At 39.3% G+C, this 19,236-nt stretch overlaps 2 protein-coding genes across 2 annotated transcripts in view; both read left to right on the top strand.

The window, feature by feature from the left end:
* Window positions 1-19,236, top strand: part of LOC129841598 (prostaglandin reductase 1-like) — a 297,002-nt gene that overhangs the window by 37,079 nt on the left and 240,687 nt on the right. The gene's annotated exons all lie outside the window — the stretch shown is intronic.
* The window catches only part of LOC129841575 (interferon-induced very large GTPase 1-like), a 74,554-nt gene that overhangs the window by 7,747 nt on the left and 47,571 nt on the right, over window positions 1-19,236 (top strand). The window contains 2 exon segments of the mRNA XM_055909912.1: window positions 2,499-2,768; window positions 10,503-10,772. Of these exon segments, the coding sequence (XP_055765887.1) occupies window positions 2,499-2,768; window positions 10,503-10,772 (540 nt within the window).

The following is a 19,236-nucleotide window of genomic DNA, read 5'->3' on the forward strand; positions in this document are numbered from 1 at the left end:
ATTTAAAAAATAAATAATAATAATTACAAGAAATTCCACAAATGAACTTTTAACAAGGCACACCTGTTAATTGAAATTAATTCCAGGTGACTACCTCATGAAGCTAGTTGAGAGAATGCCAAGAGTGTAAAGCTATCATCAAGGCAAAGGGTGGCTACTTTGAAGAATCTCATATAATTTGATTTGTTTTACACTGGTTACTACATGATTCCATATGTGTTCTTTCATAGTTTTGATATCTTCAGTATTATTCTACAATGTAGAATAGTACAAATATAGAAAATCCTTTGAATGAGTAGGTTTTTTCAAGCTTTTGACTGGTACTATATATATAAATATATATAAAAGCTTGAAAAAACCTACTCATTCAAAGGATTTTCTTTATTTGTACTATTCTACATTGTAGAATAATACTGAAGATATCAAAACTATGAAAGAACACATATGGAATCATGTAGTAACCAGTGTAAAACAAATCAAATTATATATATATATAAATAAATATTTTATTATGCCGTTTAAAAAAAAATCTCAAGCATTGTAATGTGGTGAAGCTTAAAAATCTAAATAAAAATTATTCAAATCTAAAAAATTAAATTCAACCAGAGGGCCCTTTGTGGGAAAAGGCCGCACTTGACCGTTGCACTTGAATCATTGCCACGGTGAATGGCTAGGCCCACTAAGCTATGACACCACACACTACTGCAGACTGATATTACCCGCCGCAATTGATATGGTGAAAACACACTGTATGGGGAGGGGAGGCAGAGGCACAGAAACTCACATCAATACCTTTGTCAGATAACATTGTGAAACAAATCATTTATTTGCTATATCTAGCAATCATGAGGAAACTGACTGAACGACTCAAACTCCCCAGTTTATGCTGTCCAAATGGACGTTAGTTTTGACTTTTGTTCGCTACATATGGGGGGATGCTATTCACGAGGACATATTGTTCTGTCTCACGATTCCCAAGCATGAAACAGTACATGGGATGTTGAGTATGCTACGTGGCTATATTGATGAAAAACATTTACCATGGGATCAAATGGTGGGCTTTTGCACAGATGGGGCTCCATCTATGGCGGGACAGCGGGCAGGTCTCTGCACTCTGCTCCATATGGACGCATTGTATGATACATCAAGAGAAACTGGCGGCAAAAGAGCTGAGTGCAGAACTTCGAGCCATACTGCAGCAGATAACTTCCATTGTAAACTACATCATCAAACCACATCCACTGCGTGCACGCCTGTTCACAAAATGATGTGGAGATATGGGATCAGAGCATGACGATTTCTATTTCACACCAAGGCTTGATGGTTATCGACGGGGCATATTGGAAAGATTTTTCTAATTCAGTGAGGAACTGTTGGTTGCCTTTCATTGTAATGAAAATGTGTATCCTTGTAATGTAACAGACATATTTGGGAAACTGAACGAATTGAACGCAAGCATGCAGGGAATTACAGAAACATTCTACAGATGAGTGACTGAATCAGTGTATTAAGAGGAAAGATTTCTTATTGAAAAGAAATCCGTTGGACTGTGATCCTGTCTGTTGTCATGCCGGTAAGTGAAATCGAACAGTTGATCGAGCTGTCGTGTGACAACGCATTCACGGGTCACTACGGAGGAATTTGGTTCTTGACTCAAACGGAATACGCTGCCGTCTCCCTCCGAGCATTAAAACTCATGGTACCCTTCGCCAGCTCATATCTGTGTGAAGCTGGATTCAGTGCTCTCATTTGCATTAAAACCAAATATCGATCCAGGTTGGATGTTACAGCAGAGATGAGGTGCACACTGTCGACCACGCCCCCTGACTTTGAGAAGCTCCAACGCGACATGCATCAAGCACTTCCATCTAATTAGTGGTGGCGAGATAAGAGACATTATGTCAGACTCATTTGCAGTTGACTGTCATAGCCCCACATTACAAGTATGTGATGGTGAGTTGAGAAGACAATCAGAAATACTGTTAGAATGTTTTGCAATTGACTGCGATAACTTTATTTGGGGCTAACATTGGCTGTTAATTACATATATATTTTTTTATAGTTAGCGTCGCAATAATCTTTTGAAATCAAAATGTGGTCCGGGGCCCAAAAAGTTTGCGACCCCCTGCATTACAGTATGTAAAGGATTTGAACTGCATCTGCTTGCTTTAACTTTATCCAAAGTACAGTGTAAAGCGCTTATTATTGTGGAGTATTTATAACCCCCAAAACATTTATTGATATATTTTGTGGCTTGGTGGAAACAATTGAACGGCGGCAAAGTGATGTTGCTAAATTAATATTCCGGAAAAACGTAATATTTGTTACATTACAAATACTACTCCTGTGGTGACGTGTTTTTTTACTTTTTTCTTCACATATCAATAGGAATTGCAAGCCGGCCTTTTCTAATTTTTCAACTACTATTAAACTTTTTCCTCCTGTATTATATTTCTGGAGTTAAACTGTAAGCCTGACAATAATGTATTTCTCCTTAGTACTTCCTGCTCCAGACCAGCTGACTGTTGACTCAGTGGACACCACATCAGCTGCTGTTAGCTGGAACAAGCCACCAGGATTGGACCAAACCCAACATCATTACCAGATCTCCTACCAGTGTCTAGGGACAGAACCACACATCACTACCACATCTTCACACAGCATCACTCTCTCTGACCTGCAATGTGGTACTCAGTACTCTATCAATGTCTGTACTGTGCTGGAAAATGGAAAGAAAAGTCAACTGGAGTCAACAACCCTGTTTACAAGTAAGGAAGAACCCTACAGTTGAAGTCAGAAGTTTCCATACACCTTAGCCAAATACATTTAAACTCAGTTTAACAATTCCTGACATTTAATCGTTGTAAAAATATCCTGTCTTTGGTCAGTTATGATCACCACTTTATTTTAAGAATGTGAAATGTCAGAATAATAGTAGAGATAATTATTTTTCAGCTTTTATTTCTTTCATCACATTCCCAGTGGGTCAGAAGTTTACGTACTAATTGTGTATTTAGTAGCATTGCCTTTAAATTGTTTAACTTAGGTCAAACGTTTAGGGTAGCCTTCCACAAGCTTCCCACAATAAGTTGGGTGAGTTTTTGGCACATTCCTACTGACAGTGCTGGTTTAACTGAGTCAGGTTTGTAGGCCTCCTTGCTCGCACACGCTTTTTCAGTTCTGCCAACAATTTATCTATGGGATTGAGGTGAGGGCTTTGTGATGGCCACTCCAATACCTCGACATTGTTGTCCTTAAGCCATTTTGCCACAACTTGGGAAGTATGCTTGGGGTCATTGTCCATTTTGAAGACCCATTTGCGACCAAGCTTTAACTTCCTGACCAATGTCTTGAGATGTTGCTTCAACATATCCACATAATTTACCTACCTCATGATGCCATCTATTTTGTGAAGTGCACCAGACCCTCCTGCAGCAAAGCACCCCCACAACATGATGGTGCCACCCCCGTATACTTCTGGTATACGGTCTGATATACCACGGCTTTCAGACAATCAGCATTCAGGGCTCGTACCACCCAGTTTACAAATACATTTATGAACTGGGTGGTTCGAGCCCTGAATGCTGATTGGCTGACAGCAGTGGTATATCAGACCGTATACCACAGGTATGACCAAACATTTGTTTTAACTGCTTTAATTATGTTGGTAACTAGTTTATAATAGCAATAAGGCACCTCAGGGGTTTGTGGTATATTGCCAATATACCACGGCTAAGGGCTGTGTCCATGCATAAGAAATGCCGCGGTATATTGGCCATATACCACACCCCGTTGGGCCTTATTGCTTAATTATAGCATAGCATTTTTCAATACTCCTTTCTGATGGCTTGAAGGGCATTCTAGAGCATGCATTATTTCCTTATAAAGCGTGGTATATCCGCACGGTAGAATTCAATGGCTTTAGTTCATTCTTACATGTTCCGTTTGAGCCGTTTTTTGAAATCCAAAGTTGAATTGAAATCATTATTGGCATTGAATTCGATTTTCATAATAGAAAGCTAGGACTGATGATTTGGTTGGCTAAACTAGGTAGTCTGTTTTGTTACCACGGCAACTACTGTAGCTATCTAGTAAACTTGCTAGCTATGTCAGTGGATGTTGGACACATTTCTACCGGCAAAATGAACACATCTCTAGTGGCAAATGTTTAAAATTATAGCCATGGTATAAAAGAGATAATCCACACAGGGCTCTATGCGTTGTATGGAAAATAATGCAACTTCATGGAAGGTCAGTTCCACGCCGCTAACTCATCGTGGAACACACCTTCCACGTCGTTCACCATTTTCCAGACAATGCATATCCCCTCAGTTGATTATCCCTTACATACAGTGCCTAGTGAATGTCTATGTAACAGTATAACTTTAGACCGTCCCCTATCCCCGACACGGACGCGAACCAGGGACCCTCTGCACACATCAACAGTCACCCACGAAGCATCGTTACCCATCGCTCCACAAAAGCCACGGCCCTTGCAGAGCAAGGGGAACCACTACTTCTAGGTTTCAGAGCAAGTGACGTAACCGACTGAAAGGCTGCTAGCGCGCACCACCGCTAACTAGCTAGCCATTTCACATCCGTTACATCTACACACACCTTTTTCAAAATACACATTCAGTGTTGGTGTTTAGTAAAGGATTACATGTCATTCGTTATGACGACAACAATTTTTTTTTGGGGGGGGGGGGGGTAATCCGTAACATTACCAGCAAGAATTGTGTAATCAGATTACAGATATTTTTGAAAAACTACATTACTTCTAGGAATATTTTTCAAATCAGAATTGAAAAAAGGCGCAAATTTAAGTTAGTTCTACCTGATCGATTCTCACCACAAGTCAGAGACTACTATGATGACACACCAAATGTGTTTGGTGGATTGCGGGAAAAGAGCAGGAACAGGCTTTTGTAGACTGCTGTCGTCATCCAAAGATTAGCCTATACATCCAACTTCAATAAAGTATTGGAGGTAAGGACTACAGCAGTGGTGTAGCCTACGGGCGATAAGGATATAATTTAGGGTTGGTATAATTTGTGGAACGTTCCAACAGGAATCTGTTCCAAAAACGTCGTAAATAACAAGGGTGCCAACAAACAACTCATATAAAGTTGTATAGCGGCAGAATAAGATACCGGGTAGGGAGTGGGCTATTTCATTAGGTTTTTCACACAGTTTATTCCGAAAAAAGTATTTCCTCACTCTGGTAGTTTATGGACAAACATTAACTTTTACTGCCTCAGAAACCCGGATCCGTGATCACCCCCCACCCTGATTAGCATCGCTAGCATAGCGTCACAATTAAATACAAGCATCTAAATATCATTAAATCACAAGTCCAAGACACCTAATGAAATATACAGATCTTGTGAATAAAGCCACCATTTCAGATTTTTAAAATGTTTTACAGGGAAGACACAATATGTAAATCTATTAGCTAAACACGTTAGCAAAAGACAACATTTTTCTTTGTCCACCATTTTCTCTCCACCAGTAGCTATCACCAATTCGGCTAAACTAAGATATTGATAGCTACTAACCAAGAAAAAACCTCAGATGACAGTCTGATAACATATTTATTGTATAGGATAGGTTTTGTTAGAAAAATGTGCATATTTCAGGTATAAATCATAGTTTACAATTGCACCCACCATCACAACTCGACAAGAATAAATACACAGAGCAACGTGTATTACCTAATTACTCATCCTAAAACACTTCTGAAAAATACACAGCCTACATTAATCGAAAGACACAGGTGTTTTACAGCGAAAACACAATAAATCGTTATATTAGCATACCACATGTGCAAACGTTACCCGAGCATTGATACAAGCCAAAGAGAGGATAACGTAATCATCGCCAAAATGTATTAATTTTTTCACTAACCTTCTCAGAATTCTTCCGATGACACTCCTGTAACATCATACATATAGAGTTTGTTCGAAAATGTGCATATTTAGCCACAAAAAAACGTGGTTATAACATGACAATACTAGCAAAACTAGCCTGAAAATGTCGGGCTCCATTTTGGACAGTGATCTGGCGTAATGAATAACTAATCGTAAACTTGACTAAAAAATATAGGGTGGACAGCAATCGAAAGACAAATTAGTTCTTAATGCAATCGCTGATTTACATTTCTAAAAGTATCCTTACTGTGCAATACAGGGTTCGCCAAGCGAAGCTATACCAAAAAAAAAATGGCGGAATTTGCGTAAATATGCGTATAACATTTTGACAGAACAACGATTTATCATCTTAAATATTTCTTACTGTGAGGTGATCTTCCATCAGAGTCTTGGGCAATGTATCCTTTCTTGGGTCTAATCTTCTTTTGGTCGAAAGATGTCCTCTTGTCCGTCGAAATGCCCACTAACGTTCGACCGGTACTGGAAACGTGCCCATCGCTTCAAAGTGCACCACAAAGAAATGCCTCAAAATCGCACTAAACGGATATAAATTGCTATAAAACGGTTTAAATTAACTACCTTATGATGTTTTTAACACCTATAACGAGTAAAAACATGACCGGCGATATATAAGTGGCTAAACCAACGCTTGGAAAGAGACCCAGTCCGACGGCCATCTTGCGTCCAGGCGCAGCAGGAAAAGAACGGTTCATCCGGTCTTTCGCGTTTTATACTGGCCCTGATTGCGCAATCGACTCCATTCAAATTGTCACCTCTTACTGACATCTAGAGGAAGGCGAAGGCAGTGTTTGTATCCTCTTAGGATTTACAGGGACTTTAAAACTGACCTGGGACCAGAGGCCAAAATGTCTGAAATCTCACTCCATATCAGGAAAAGTGCTGTAGAATGAGTTCTGTTTCACTCAGAGACATAATTCAAACGTCTATAGAAACTAGAGTGTTTTCTATCCAATAATAACAATAATATGCATATTGTACGAGCAAGAATTGAGTATGAGGCTGTTTAATTTGGAGACGATAAATGCTAACGTTGAAACAGCACCCCCTATATTGACAAAAGGTTAAGAATTAGCTACGTGGTGAGTTGATACCTATTCGGCAGCTAGTTAGCTACGTGAATTGATCATGCTACTTTGTATGCGTTGTTTGTTGACAACCTTGTACTTAAAAGGTTTTGGAACAGATTCCTTTTGGAACGTTCCACAAATTATACCAACCCTATAATTTAGGCCTATTATAGGCTACATAGCGCAATGATCTGAATCATGTTGCTCTCATTTATTTGTGCATTACGGATTGATGACTGTTCACAATTATTTTAACCCAATGATGGTTGAATTAATGAACTTCTTATGGCTGCAGGGGCAGTATTGAGTAGCTTGGATGAAAGGTGTCCATTTCAAACGGCCTGCTCCTTAGTCTTAGTTCCTAATATTTGCATATTATTAATATTGGATAGAAAACACTCAAGTTTCTAAAACTGTTTGAATTATGTCTGTGAGAACAGAACTCATATTGGCAGGCAAAATCCTGAGTTGAAATCAAACCGGAAGTCAGAAATCTGAGATTGTCTGTATTCAACAGTCCCAAAAGAATTCCAAATGACTTATGGCTGGGGTTGCACTGCCTAGGGGTTCCACTAGATGTCAGCAATAAATAGAAATTCCAGTGAGACTTCTATGGTGTTCTGGGAGAGAATGAGAGCAGAATCAGTCAGGTGTCCATCAAGCGGCCACTCGCGTAACATCCGTCTTCCGCATGCAAGCCACTGCCGTTCCATGGCTCACGCAGGCAAGAAGGAACACTCCGGTTGGAACTTTATTGAAGCTATATGTTAAAAACATCCTAATGATTGATTTAGTACTTAGTTTGAAATGTTTCTTCGACCGGTAATATCACATTTTGAAGTTTTTGTCCGATATGAAGCTGACCAGAATTAGCATTTGGATATGTTTACCAAACGCGCTAACAATTGGACATAAATAACGGATTTTCTCGAACAAAACAAACATTTATTGTGGACCTGGAGTTTCTGCTAAGCCTTCTGATCGAAACCAAAAGGTAATGAAAAATTTATAATATATTTTGTTGTTTATAGTGACGCTATCTTTGCAGCTGTGATATGCTAATTTGAGCGCCGTCTCAGATTATAGCGTGCAGTTATTTTTCCTTAAAGTTTTTTTTAAATCTGACATTGCGGTTGCATTAAGGAGAGGTATATCTATAACGCAATGTGTATAACTTGTATTATCATCTATATTTATGATGAGTATTCATGTTGAAACGACGGGCTATGCAAAGTCACTTGATGTTTTTGCATTTAGTGATTCTTGTAGCCTCACGGTAAACTCAGATTTTTTTATATAAATATGAATCAAACAAAACACGCATGTATTGTGTAACATGAAGTCCTATGAGTGTCATCTGATGAAAATAATCGAAGGTTAGTGAATCATTTTATCTCTATTCTGGTTTTTGTGATGCTATCATTAGCTGGGAAAAATGCTATGATTATTTTTAGTTTTGTGGTGACCTAACAATCGTTTGTAGTGCTTTCGCTGAAAAGCCTATTTGAAATCGGACAGTTTGGTGGGATTAACATGATTACCTTTAAAATGATATGACACATGTATGTTTGAGGAATTGTAATTATGAAATTTATGATTTTTGAATTTGGCGCCCTGCACTTGGACTGGCTGTTGTCATATTGATCCCGATTTAGGGCTTGCAGCCATAAGCAGTTTAATGAAGTTTAAGCTGCATATCAATCAGTGGACAGCCAGTGAAAAATGCGCTCTTGCAACACCTGCATAATGCTAATCCCAGTTTATGGAATACAAATTTGAGGGAGTTCCTCCCTTCTAAACTCGTGGTAATGTGCTCCACACATGCTAACAAAAGCAAGTTTAATTGAAGACCAATAATGGGGCTTTTATTGCTCATTTTAATTAGTGCTGATAAAAAAAATATATATATCCACTGGCATAAAAGACAGGGGGGGATGTTTGTGTGTATTTGTCTCGTCTTGGGTGGTTGTATTGTATAGGGGGTTTTGTAGAGTTGATGGGGTTGTGTTCAGTGTAGGTGTCTAGGTATGTCTATGGTTGCCTGAGTGGTTCTCAGAGACAGCTGTCTTTCATTGTCTCTGATTGGGAGCCATATTTAAGGCAGCCATAGGCATTAGGCTATGGTGGGTAATTGTTTATGTCTATGTTGCATGTTAGCACTTAGTCTGTATAGCTTCACATTCGTCAGTTTGTTGTTTTGTTTATAAGTATTTGTTTCGTCTTCATTTTATTAAAGAAGATGTATCATTATCACGCTGCGCCTTGGTCCACTTCCTCATCAAGACGATTGTGACACAGGCTCAAATTCATACATTTGATAGACCTTAACTTCATATTATGAAGGTATCAAAGTGTCACTAACAAAAAAAGTAAACAATAGGAATATAGAAAATGAGCATATGTCATTCATTTTTCACATGCAAATAGCACTTGTCGATAGTGCTCAAGGCATGCCATTTCCATGAGAGTGTAACAGTTTAACTTTAGTCCGTAATTGTTTTCTTGTAATGCCTCTTAAGGGGAAAGTAATCTACAAGTACATGCAAGTAATCAGATTATGTTACTGGGTATGAGTAATCGATAAGTTACATTAGTGATTACAATTTTGGTAAGGTAACTAGTAACTAACTGAAAATAATATATAGTAATATCTTACTACTCCACATTTTCAAAGTTAAATAAATATACATTATAGAAAATGTTGCAATAATAAATAAAATTAGTATATCTTCATTAGCATGTGTGTTCACACCCCAGAGTTAATACTTGGTGGAAGCACCTTGGCAAACATTACAGCTGTGAATCATTTTGAATAACATTCTACCAACTTTGCACAACTCTTAGGGAAACATATATCCATGTTTTTGTCAAAAACTCTCAAGCAAGGAAAATTGTTAGGAATCATTGATGCACAGCAATATTCAATATTTCAGATTTTCAAGCAGCTTTAAATCAGGACTGAGACTGGACCGTTCAGGAACTCTCAACACCTATTGTAAAGACCTTCTGGGTTGTCTTTGGCATTTGATTTTGTGTAATTTTCAAGCAGAACATGTAAACTCTATCCCAGTGTTGGGTATTCAGAAGACTGAGACAGGGTTTCCTCAAACTGTTTACCTGGGCTTTGCGCCTTTTATATTTATTATGATCCTGACAAACTCACCAGTCTCTGCCAGTGACAAGCATAGCCATAACATGATGCTGCCACATATGCACGACATACAAAATCAAGACATCTTTGCTTCTCTATTGATTTTGTATAATTTTGCTTTCACTTTGAAAATGTGGAGTAGGTTGTGCAGATCGGTAGGAAGAAAATGTAATCCAATCCCTTTTTGCCTTGTGACTGTTTTTAGCTTATTTCTTCCCACATCAAAAGGAATTGCAAGAATTATTTTCTACTTTGACTACTATTCTACTTTCCCTTCTGTAGTATATTTCTAGAGTTAAACTGTAGCACTAACAATAATGTATTTTCCCATAGTACTTCCTGCTCCAGACCAGCTGACTGTTGACTCAGTGGACACCACATCAGCTGCTGTTAGCTGGAACCAGCCACCAGGATTGGACCAAACCCAACATCATTACCAGATCTCCTACCACTGTCCAGGGACAGAACCACACATCACTACCACATCTTCACACGGCATCACTCTCTCTGACCTGCAATGTGGCACTCAGTACTCTGTCACTGTCTGCACTGTGCTGGAAAATGAAAAGCAAAGTCAACTGGTGTCAAAAACCTTCACCACAAGTAAGTCGTTACCCTACTTAAGTATTATCTCGTGTCAAATTCATTCAAATTTGACTTATCAACATGACTAATGTGAATGAACTTATCATAATGGAAGTGTCAGCAATTAGGGCTGTCCCCAAATAAAAATAATCTTGGTCGACCAAGAGTCGTCTGTTCTTTCGACCAATCGATAGGTTGAACATTTCAAAAATGTATTTTTCCATATTTAGACAATTACGTGTTAATCAAATCCAATATGTGACCCTTTTCAGGAAACTAGGTGTTTGTCGTGGGTCACTACTTCACAGGAGAGCCATTTGATCGTAAACTTAAAAAAAAAAAAAAGATTTGTTTTTTGGCAAAAATGCCTTCTCAAACATGTGAACTTTCATCTACCTTAATAACAAACTTGTATGCCTTCTGTAAATACGAATACGAGCCTAGTTGATTTAGCCAGAGAAAGTCAGCAACCTTCCTGCTAGCCTTGATTGGCTGAGTTAATGAGTGGGCTGCACATGCCGAGAGATGAGTTTGGATTGGTCTGCCATATAGCATGCTTCTGTCTATTTGAGCTGGTCAGTATGTCTAGGTAATTATGTCTAACGCAGCTTAAAAAAAAAGTGTAGTAAAACTGCATAAACCTAATGCCAAGTTAAAGTGTACTGTTAGCTATGTAACTTTAGTGTATGCTTTCCACTTTCTGGAGGACCGAGTTTTGAAATCAGTGGAATTCGAATATGAGTAGATGGAGAAAACTCGATTACATCTTCAAACTAAAGGGCAACCATGGCATCCGACAGGAGACGCATCCATCCATGATGTATATGGGTAAAATAGTCAAGCTAGCTACATTCAGATATTACACGTTTCTAATTTTGACAGAAAGTGCTTTCATTTCAAGTTAAAGTGTACTGTTAGCTAGTTAGCTAACGTTAACTGGCTGGCTCGCTAGCTAACGTTATGTGTATGATTTGTATCTCAGAGCCACTAGTTATAGCCTAATGTAGCTATCTAACATTGAACCTGGTTGGTTCATGCAGGGTAGTAACGACATTGAGTTGGGATTATGGTTTATTGTTTACCATGTCTTATTAAAAGACTCACGTCTGAGTGTGCCAGAGCGCAGAGTAATTTACGAACACTCAACACCCGTTGAATATGGCCTGTGTCAGTAAAGGTCGGCAAAAAAGCTTATTAAATTGTTGCCAGCAGCACAGTTACAGTCACCAGTGTTCTGGATAACATGAAAACAGCCTAACCAGCTCTGCTAGTGCGAGTAAAATGGTCAGAGTGGAGCATTCTCTCATTATGTGTCTGGAAGTAGCTAGCAAGCTAGCCAATGTTAGCCAGTTAGCTAGGGTGCTTGACTGCCGTTGTGAGGTCAGAACATTCGGATCAACCCTACTCATCAGCCTGAGAGTCCAGTGTGCGCTCTGAACCCTCCGAGATCGAAACACTCCAAATTTACTAACGGACATCTGACAGCACAGTTGGTCACCAACGCTCCGGACAGCCTAACCAGCTCTGCTAGGGCGAGTAATGTTCAGTGAGCTGTTCACTCATGTGTCTGGAAGTAGCTAGCAAGTTTACTTGGCTGCTGTTAGTACAGAACGCTTGGATCAACCCTTAAAGAGATGGGTGGGGCTAAAGCTTAAGAGGGTGTGAACGATTCTGAATGGGCGTAGACAAAGGGCTCTCCAGTAGTAGTACCAAAACATTCAAAGGCCATTTTCTCAAAAGTGAGTTTACAAGTTTATCAACTATCAAAGTAAAATGACTTTCCCATTGTTCCTCAACTGTAGTGTATGATATACCATTTTGAGTCTACCTTTATCCAATGTAAAAAACACAATTTCAAATTTTGCTACATAAGACTGATTTGAGCCGGTCAGTCACATATGCAGTGAGCTTGTCTGAAGCTTTAAGCGCACTGTTTGATGAAATAATGAAGACACACAAATGACTGGAGGCAGTCTGAACGCAATTGATTTGATTGTGCCAGGCCGGGCTCAGACTTGCTGTGATAAAATAAATGACATTGAGTGACTAGCACCCATTGTCTCTCTCTCCTCCTGGCTGCAGCGACCACCACAGAACATCAGCAGTGTTTCTCGCTGTCCTTGTTGCTGACGCTGCAACATAATTACATCAATTTCTGACTGAAAAATGTTACCGAAATCCTTCAATTGCTTTAGAAAAACATTCCCTATTCCCTCAACCCTGGCTCTCTTTACGTGACACATGTATGCACTGCATGCACGTGACCAATAGAGCCTGACCTATAGCATATCATAATCACATCAATAAATTGGTTATAACAAACCCTGAACACCGTAACAGTTGACAGCAAAATGGTTTCAGAGGACGTGACAAATAAACTCTAAATGGGGGAATATTGCTTGCTCAGGAGGTAAAGGGGAAGTCAGATGTGTGGAATAAATGTTAAATACTGGATATCAAGAAAAACGAGGTAAGGAGCAAGCGCTGTGGGCATATGTGTGCCAAACAGGTGCTGTTAGATTGTTCCAAACGATCAGAGAAATTATATTGCAATGTAAACACTAAATAAATTATAAGTGTAACAGAGAGTCTGTTGTAACATTTTTTTAAAGCCTTTTTTACAGAAGACTAAAACCAGTCACATTCATTCGTGAATGCAATTTCCAAATTTAAACGGTTTATTTATTGTTTACGATAACAAAGCGACCTTGATTTAATTATTTTAAAACTAAAATTGATTGCATTTCAGATCACGAATGACCCGTATGCTGTGTGATGACATGAACAAATGAATGATTTGACAGTACTGTAGCTTACATAAGTATTGAAATATAGGCCTCAGTAATGTACTGTATTAAGACTAAACAGGATGCGCTCTTAGGCCTACAGCTAGATGGTTGTTACACAAAGCTGCTATACTAACCCTGCTAATGATAATGACAAAACAATGAGCCCAGTCACTCCATGACAACAAAGTAAACAAACAGTGTAGGCTAATAAGTCTTTAGTTTTTAGGTTATGCTCAGGTAAAACAACTTGACTAATCTATATTTCCTTGGTCCTCACGAATCAGTAGGCTATTAAACAAACACTCAATCAGGCAACAAAAGCAGGATCTGTCTTATTTCTGTAGATATACAGTATATGGATGATTTATAAAGCTAGGCACATTTAACAGTTAGGCTACTGATTATAGACCTAATTAAGTTGGTGTTTCCTCTCTTCACTTTTCTTAGACAATTAACGCAAGCGCTGTTTTCTCATCTCCTAACTCTGCTGCTGCCTCCACCACATTTGTGTCACACCAATATGCTGGTTAACTTTGCTAATATGCACATAGCAACATGGTCTAGGAAAAGGTACCAATTCAACAGCGCACTGATGTGTTTCAGAACCCGCTACCCAACACGGGAGAAAGGGCATCTTATAAAACAAAATATGATGTGTGTTGCACCATTGTTCCTATGTAATATAACCATATACAATTTCAGAAATCTTGGTCGACCAACAGTCTATCAACCAAACAGTCAAACTCGGGACAGCCCTAGTCAGCATGGGATGTAAAGGTACAGGTTATTTCCTGTAAATAAACGTCCTCACACTGTCAACTGCGTTTATTTTCAGCAAACTTAACATGTGTAAATATTTGTATGGACATAACAAGATTCAACAACTGAGACATAAACTGAATAAGTTCCACAGACATGTGACTAACAGAAATGGAATGTGTCCCTGAAAAGGGGGGGGGGGGGTCAAAATCAAAAGAAACAGTCAGTATCTGGTGTGGCCACCAGATGCATTAAGTACTGCAGTGCATCTCCTCCTCATGGACTGCACCAGATTTGCCAGTTCTTGCTGTGAGGTGTTACCCCACTCTTCCACCAAGGCACCTGCAAGTTCCCGGACATTTCTGGGGGCAATGGCCCTAGCCCTCACCCTCCGATCCAACAGATCCCAGACATGCTCAATGGGATTGAGATCCGGGCTTTTTGCTGGCCATGGCAGAACACTAACATTCCTGTCTTGCAGGAAATCACAGAACGAGCAGTATGACTGGTGGCATTGTCATGTCAGGATGAGCCTGCAGGAAGGGTACCACATGAGGGAGGAGGATGTCTTCTCTGTAACGCACAGTGTTGAGATTGCTTGCAATGACAACAAGCTCAGTCCGATGATGCTGTGACACACCGCCCCAGACCATGACGGACCCTCCACCTCCAAATTGATCCCGCGCCAGAGTACAGGCCTCGGTGTAACGCTCATTCCTTCGAAGATAAACGCGACTCCGACCATCACCCCTGGTGAGACAAAACCGCGACTCGTCAGTGAAGAGCACTTTTTGCCAGTCCTGTCTGGTCCAGCGACGGTGGGTTTGTGCCCATAGACAACACTGTTGCCGGTGATGTCTAGTGAGGACCTGCCTTACAACAGGCTGGATTGATGGCTTGTAGACCTTTCTCAGCCTATTGTGGACAGTCTGAGCACTGATGGAGGGATTGTGCGTTCCTGGTGTAACTCGGACAGTTGTCGTTGCCATCCTGTACCGCAGGTGTGATGTTCGGACACTGTGCAGGTGTTGTTACAAGTGGTCTGCCACTGCGAGGACGATCAACTGTCCATCCTGTAGCTCTGTTTTAGGAGTCTCACAGTACGGACGTTACAATTTATTCCCCTGGCCACATCTGCAGTCCTCATGCCTCCTTGCAGCATGCCTAAGGCACGTTCACACAGATGAGCAGGGACCCTGGGCATCTTTCTCTTGGTGTTTTTCAGAGTCAGTAGAAAGGCCTCTTTCGTGTCCTAAGTTTTCATAACTGTGACCTTAATTGCCTACCGTCTGTAAGCTGTTAGTGTCTTAACGATCGTTCCACAGGTGCATGTTCATTAATTGTTTATGGTTCATTGAACAAGCATGGGAAACAGTGTTTAAACCCTTTACAATGAAGATATGTGAAGTTATTTGGATTTTTACGAATTATCTTTGAAAGACAGGGTCCTGAAAAAGTGCCGTTTCTTTTTTTGCTGAGTTTATGCAGTGAGGTCCAAAAGTATTTGGACATTGAAAATGTGTTGTTGCTTTGGCTCTGTACTCCAGCACTCTGGATTTGAAATGTGTATTTGTAGGATACTTTCCTAAAACAATGAATGTCCACTTCATGGAGTCCACTGTATGAAATTCATATTTTAATATATATACAGTGCATTCAAAAGTATTCATACCCCTTAACTTTTCCCACAATTTGTTATGTTACAGCCTTATTTTAAAATTGATAAAATAGTTGTTTCCCATCAATCTACAAACAATACCACAAAGAGAAAGTGAAAACAGGCTTATAGAAATGATTGCTAATTATTTTACAAATAAAAAACAACCTTTTTTGAATAAGTATTCATGCCCTTTGCTATGAAACTCAATTGAGCTCAGGTGCATTCTGTTTTCACTGATCATCCTTGATTGGAGTCCACCTGTGATACATTCAATTGATTGTACATGATTTGGAAAGGCACAAACCTGAGTGGACAAGCCAGAGTCTGGACTTGAACCCAATCGATTATAGCTGAAAATAGCTGTGCAGCGACGCTCCCCATCCAACCTGACAGAGCTTGAGGATCTGTGGCGAAGAAACTTCTAAAAACCTGTTTTTGCTTTGTCATTATGGGGTATTGTGTGTAGATTGATGACGAAGAAAATACATTTTTACATAACGCTATAATGTCACAAAATGTAGAAAAAGTGAAGGGGTCTGAACACTTTCCAAATGCACATACTGTAATTTATGTATATCAAATAAAATACAATTATATTGTCACATACGTGTTTAGCACATGTTATTGCAGGTGTAGCGAAATGATTGTGTTTCTAGCTCTGACAGTACCATGTATATACAGTGGCTTGCGAAATTATTAACCCCCCTTGGCAATTTTCCTATTTTGTTGCCTTACAACCTGGAACTAAAATAGATTTTTGGGGGGGTTTGTATCATTTGATTTACACAATATGCCTACCACCTTAAAGACAATTTTTTGGGGGGGTGAAACAAACAAGAAATAAGACAAAAAAAACTTGAGCGTGCATTACTCCCCCCCCCCCCCCCCGAAGTCAATACTTTTTAGAGCCATATTTTGCAGCAATTACAGCTGCAAGTCTCTTGGGGTATGTCTCTATAAGCTTGGTACATCTAGCCACTGGGATATTTGCCCATTCTTCAAGGCAAAACTGCTCCAGCCCCTTCAAGTTGGATGGGTTCTGCTGGTGTACAGCAATCTTTAATAAATCCTCTTACAACTATCCGCCTGAAGAAATCTAACTGCCTCTAGCTCAGGAGCAAGGATATGCATATTCTTGGTACCATTTGAAAGAAAACTCTGAAGTTTGTGTAAATGTGAATTGAATGTAGGAGAGTATAACACAATAGATCTGGTTTAGATAATACAATGAAAAAAACGTATGTTTTTTTTAATTGTTGTATCATCATCTTTAAAATGAACAAGATAAAACAAACATTCAGATATGAATGGGGAAAATTTCAGTGAAACACATAACTTCTACTTGCTACTCATCCCGGATTCGGGATCACCCTCATCAGTAAAAAAGCTGAGTAGCATAGCCTAGCATAGCGCCACAAGTAAATACTAGCATCTAAATATCATGAAATCACAAGTCCAAGACACACACATCTTGTGAATCCAGCCATCATTTCTGATTTTTAAATGTTTTACAGGGAAGACACTATGTAAATCTATTAGCTAACCACCATAGCAAAAGACTCAACTTTTTTTTCTCCACCATTTTCTTACTGCATAGGTAGCCATCACAACTTCGACCAAATAAAGATATAAATAGTCACTAACCAAGAAACTTCATCAGATGAGTCTGATAACATATTTATTGTATAGCATATGTTTTGTTAGAAAAATGTGCATATTTCAGGTATAAATCATAGTTTTACATTGCAGCCACCATCACAACTCACCAAAGCAACTAGAATAACTACAGAGACCAACGTGAATTACCTAAATACTCATCATAAAACATTTATGAAAAATACACAGCGTACAGCAAATGAAAGACAAAGATCTTGTGAATCCAGCCAATATTTCAGACTTTTTAAGTGTTTTACAGCAAAAACACAATATAGCATTATATTAGCTTACTACAATAGCCAACCACACCGCAGCATTGATTCATGCACGTTAGCGATTGCGAATAAACCAGCAAAATATATTAATTTTTTCACTAACCTTCTCAACTTCAGATGACAGTCCTATAACATCATACAATACATATATTGTTTGTTCGAAAATGTGCATATTTACTGGCACAAATCGTGGTTATACAATGAGAATAGTGGCCAAAATGTCAGGAGACATCTTGGGAGAGGCACCTAATCTAATCAATAACTAATCATAAACTTGACTAAAAAAACAGGTTGGACAGCAAATGAAAGATAAATTAGTTCTTAATGCAACCGCTGTGTTAGATTTTTAAAATTAACGTTACTACGACATACAGCGTGCGGTAGAGCGAGACCGCACCGAAAATAACGGCGGAATAATAATTTCACTTTTGACAGAAATTACGAATTAACATCATACATAGTTCTTACTTTTTGATGAGCTTCCATCAGAATCTTGTGCAAGTGGTCCTTTGTCCAGAATCATCGTTGCTCGGTTGTAGATTGTCTTCTTCAACTTAGGAATTAGCAGCAAACATTAGCCATGTGGCGAAGACGTGTCCAACTCACTATAACGCAGCACAAATGAAATACCGAAAATCGCAATATACTGATATAACGTGGTTTAAAATAACTACATTATGATGTCTTTAACACCTATATCGAATAAAATCAGAGCCGGATATATCAAAGGCCTATAACGAGAGCTTTTCAGAATGCCATTGTGAGGTCCTCCATTGCGCCATGACGAACATTGAAAAGAGTGCACGCCCGGTTCCATGAGACTTTATATGGCCTCAGATCTGCCGAGCAACACCATTCCAATTCTCACTACTTGCTGACATCTAGGGGAAGGCGCATGCAGTGCATCTCGCCCCATAGAATACATGATAATTTATAAACTGCGCCCCCATATTGACAAAAGGATAAGAGGGTAACAGTAAGGAAAAGGGGCTGAGCTGGACCTAAGGAAAGAAACAAATTTCCCAAGACACACCTAAGTTAGACTAGCCTACTTCAATACAGCTAACCAAAAATACAGTGGGTGGTCCACCCAGTTCTAACTAGTGTATTTAGACAAAGTATTCCTACGGGTAGTGTACGCCCATGGGCAACTTGTCTTGGTACTCCCTTTTCCCACCATCAAACAGTCAAATACCATAACAAAAACAATACTCACAGGGTAACGGACAAAGTGACATGTAGTTGATAAACCAAACAAGAGCTCTACAGAGAGATTGCACGACAGAGAGATTGCGCTCCTGAGAATACAACTGACAGGGTTTTTAAACCAAGGGAAAGGGGAT

The sequence above is a fragment of the Salvelinus fontinalis genome, chromosome 42, assembly GCF_029448725.1.
Source record: "Salvelinus fontinalis isolate EN_2023a chromosome 42, ASM2944872v1, whole genome shotgun sequence".
In the NCBI taxonomy this organism is placed as follows: domain Eukaryota; kingdom Metazoa; phylum Chordata; class Actinopteri; order Salmoniformes; family Salmonidae; genus Salvelinus; species Salvelinus fontinalis.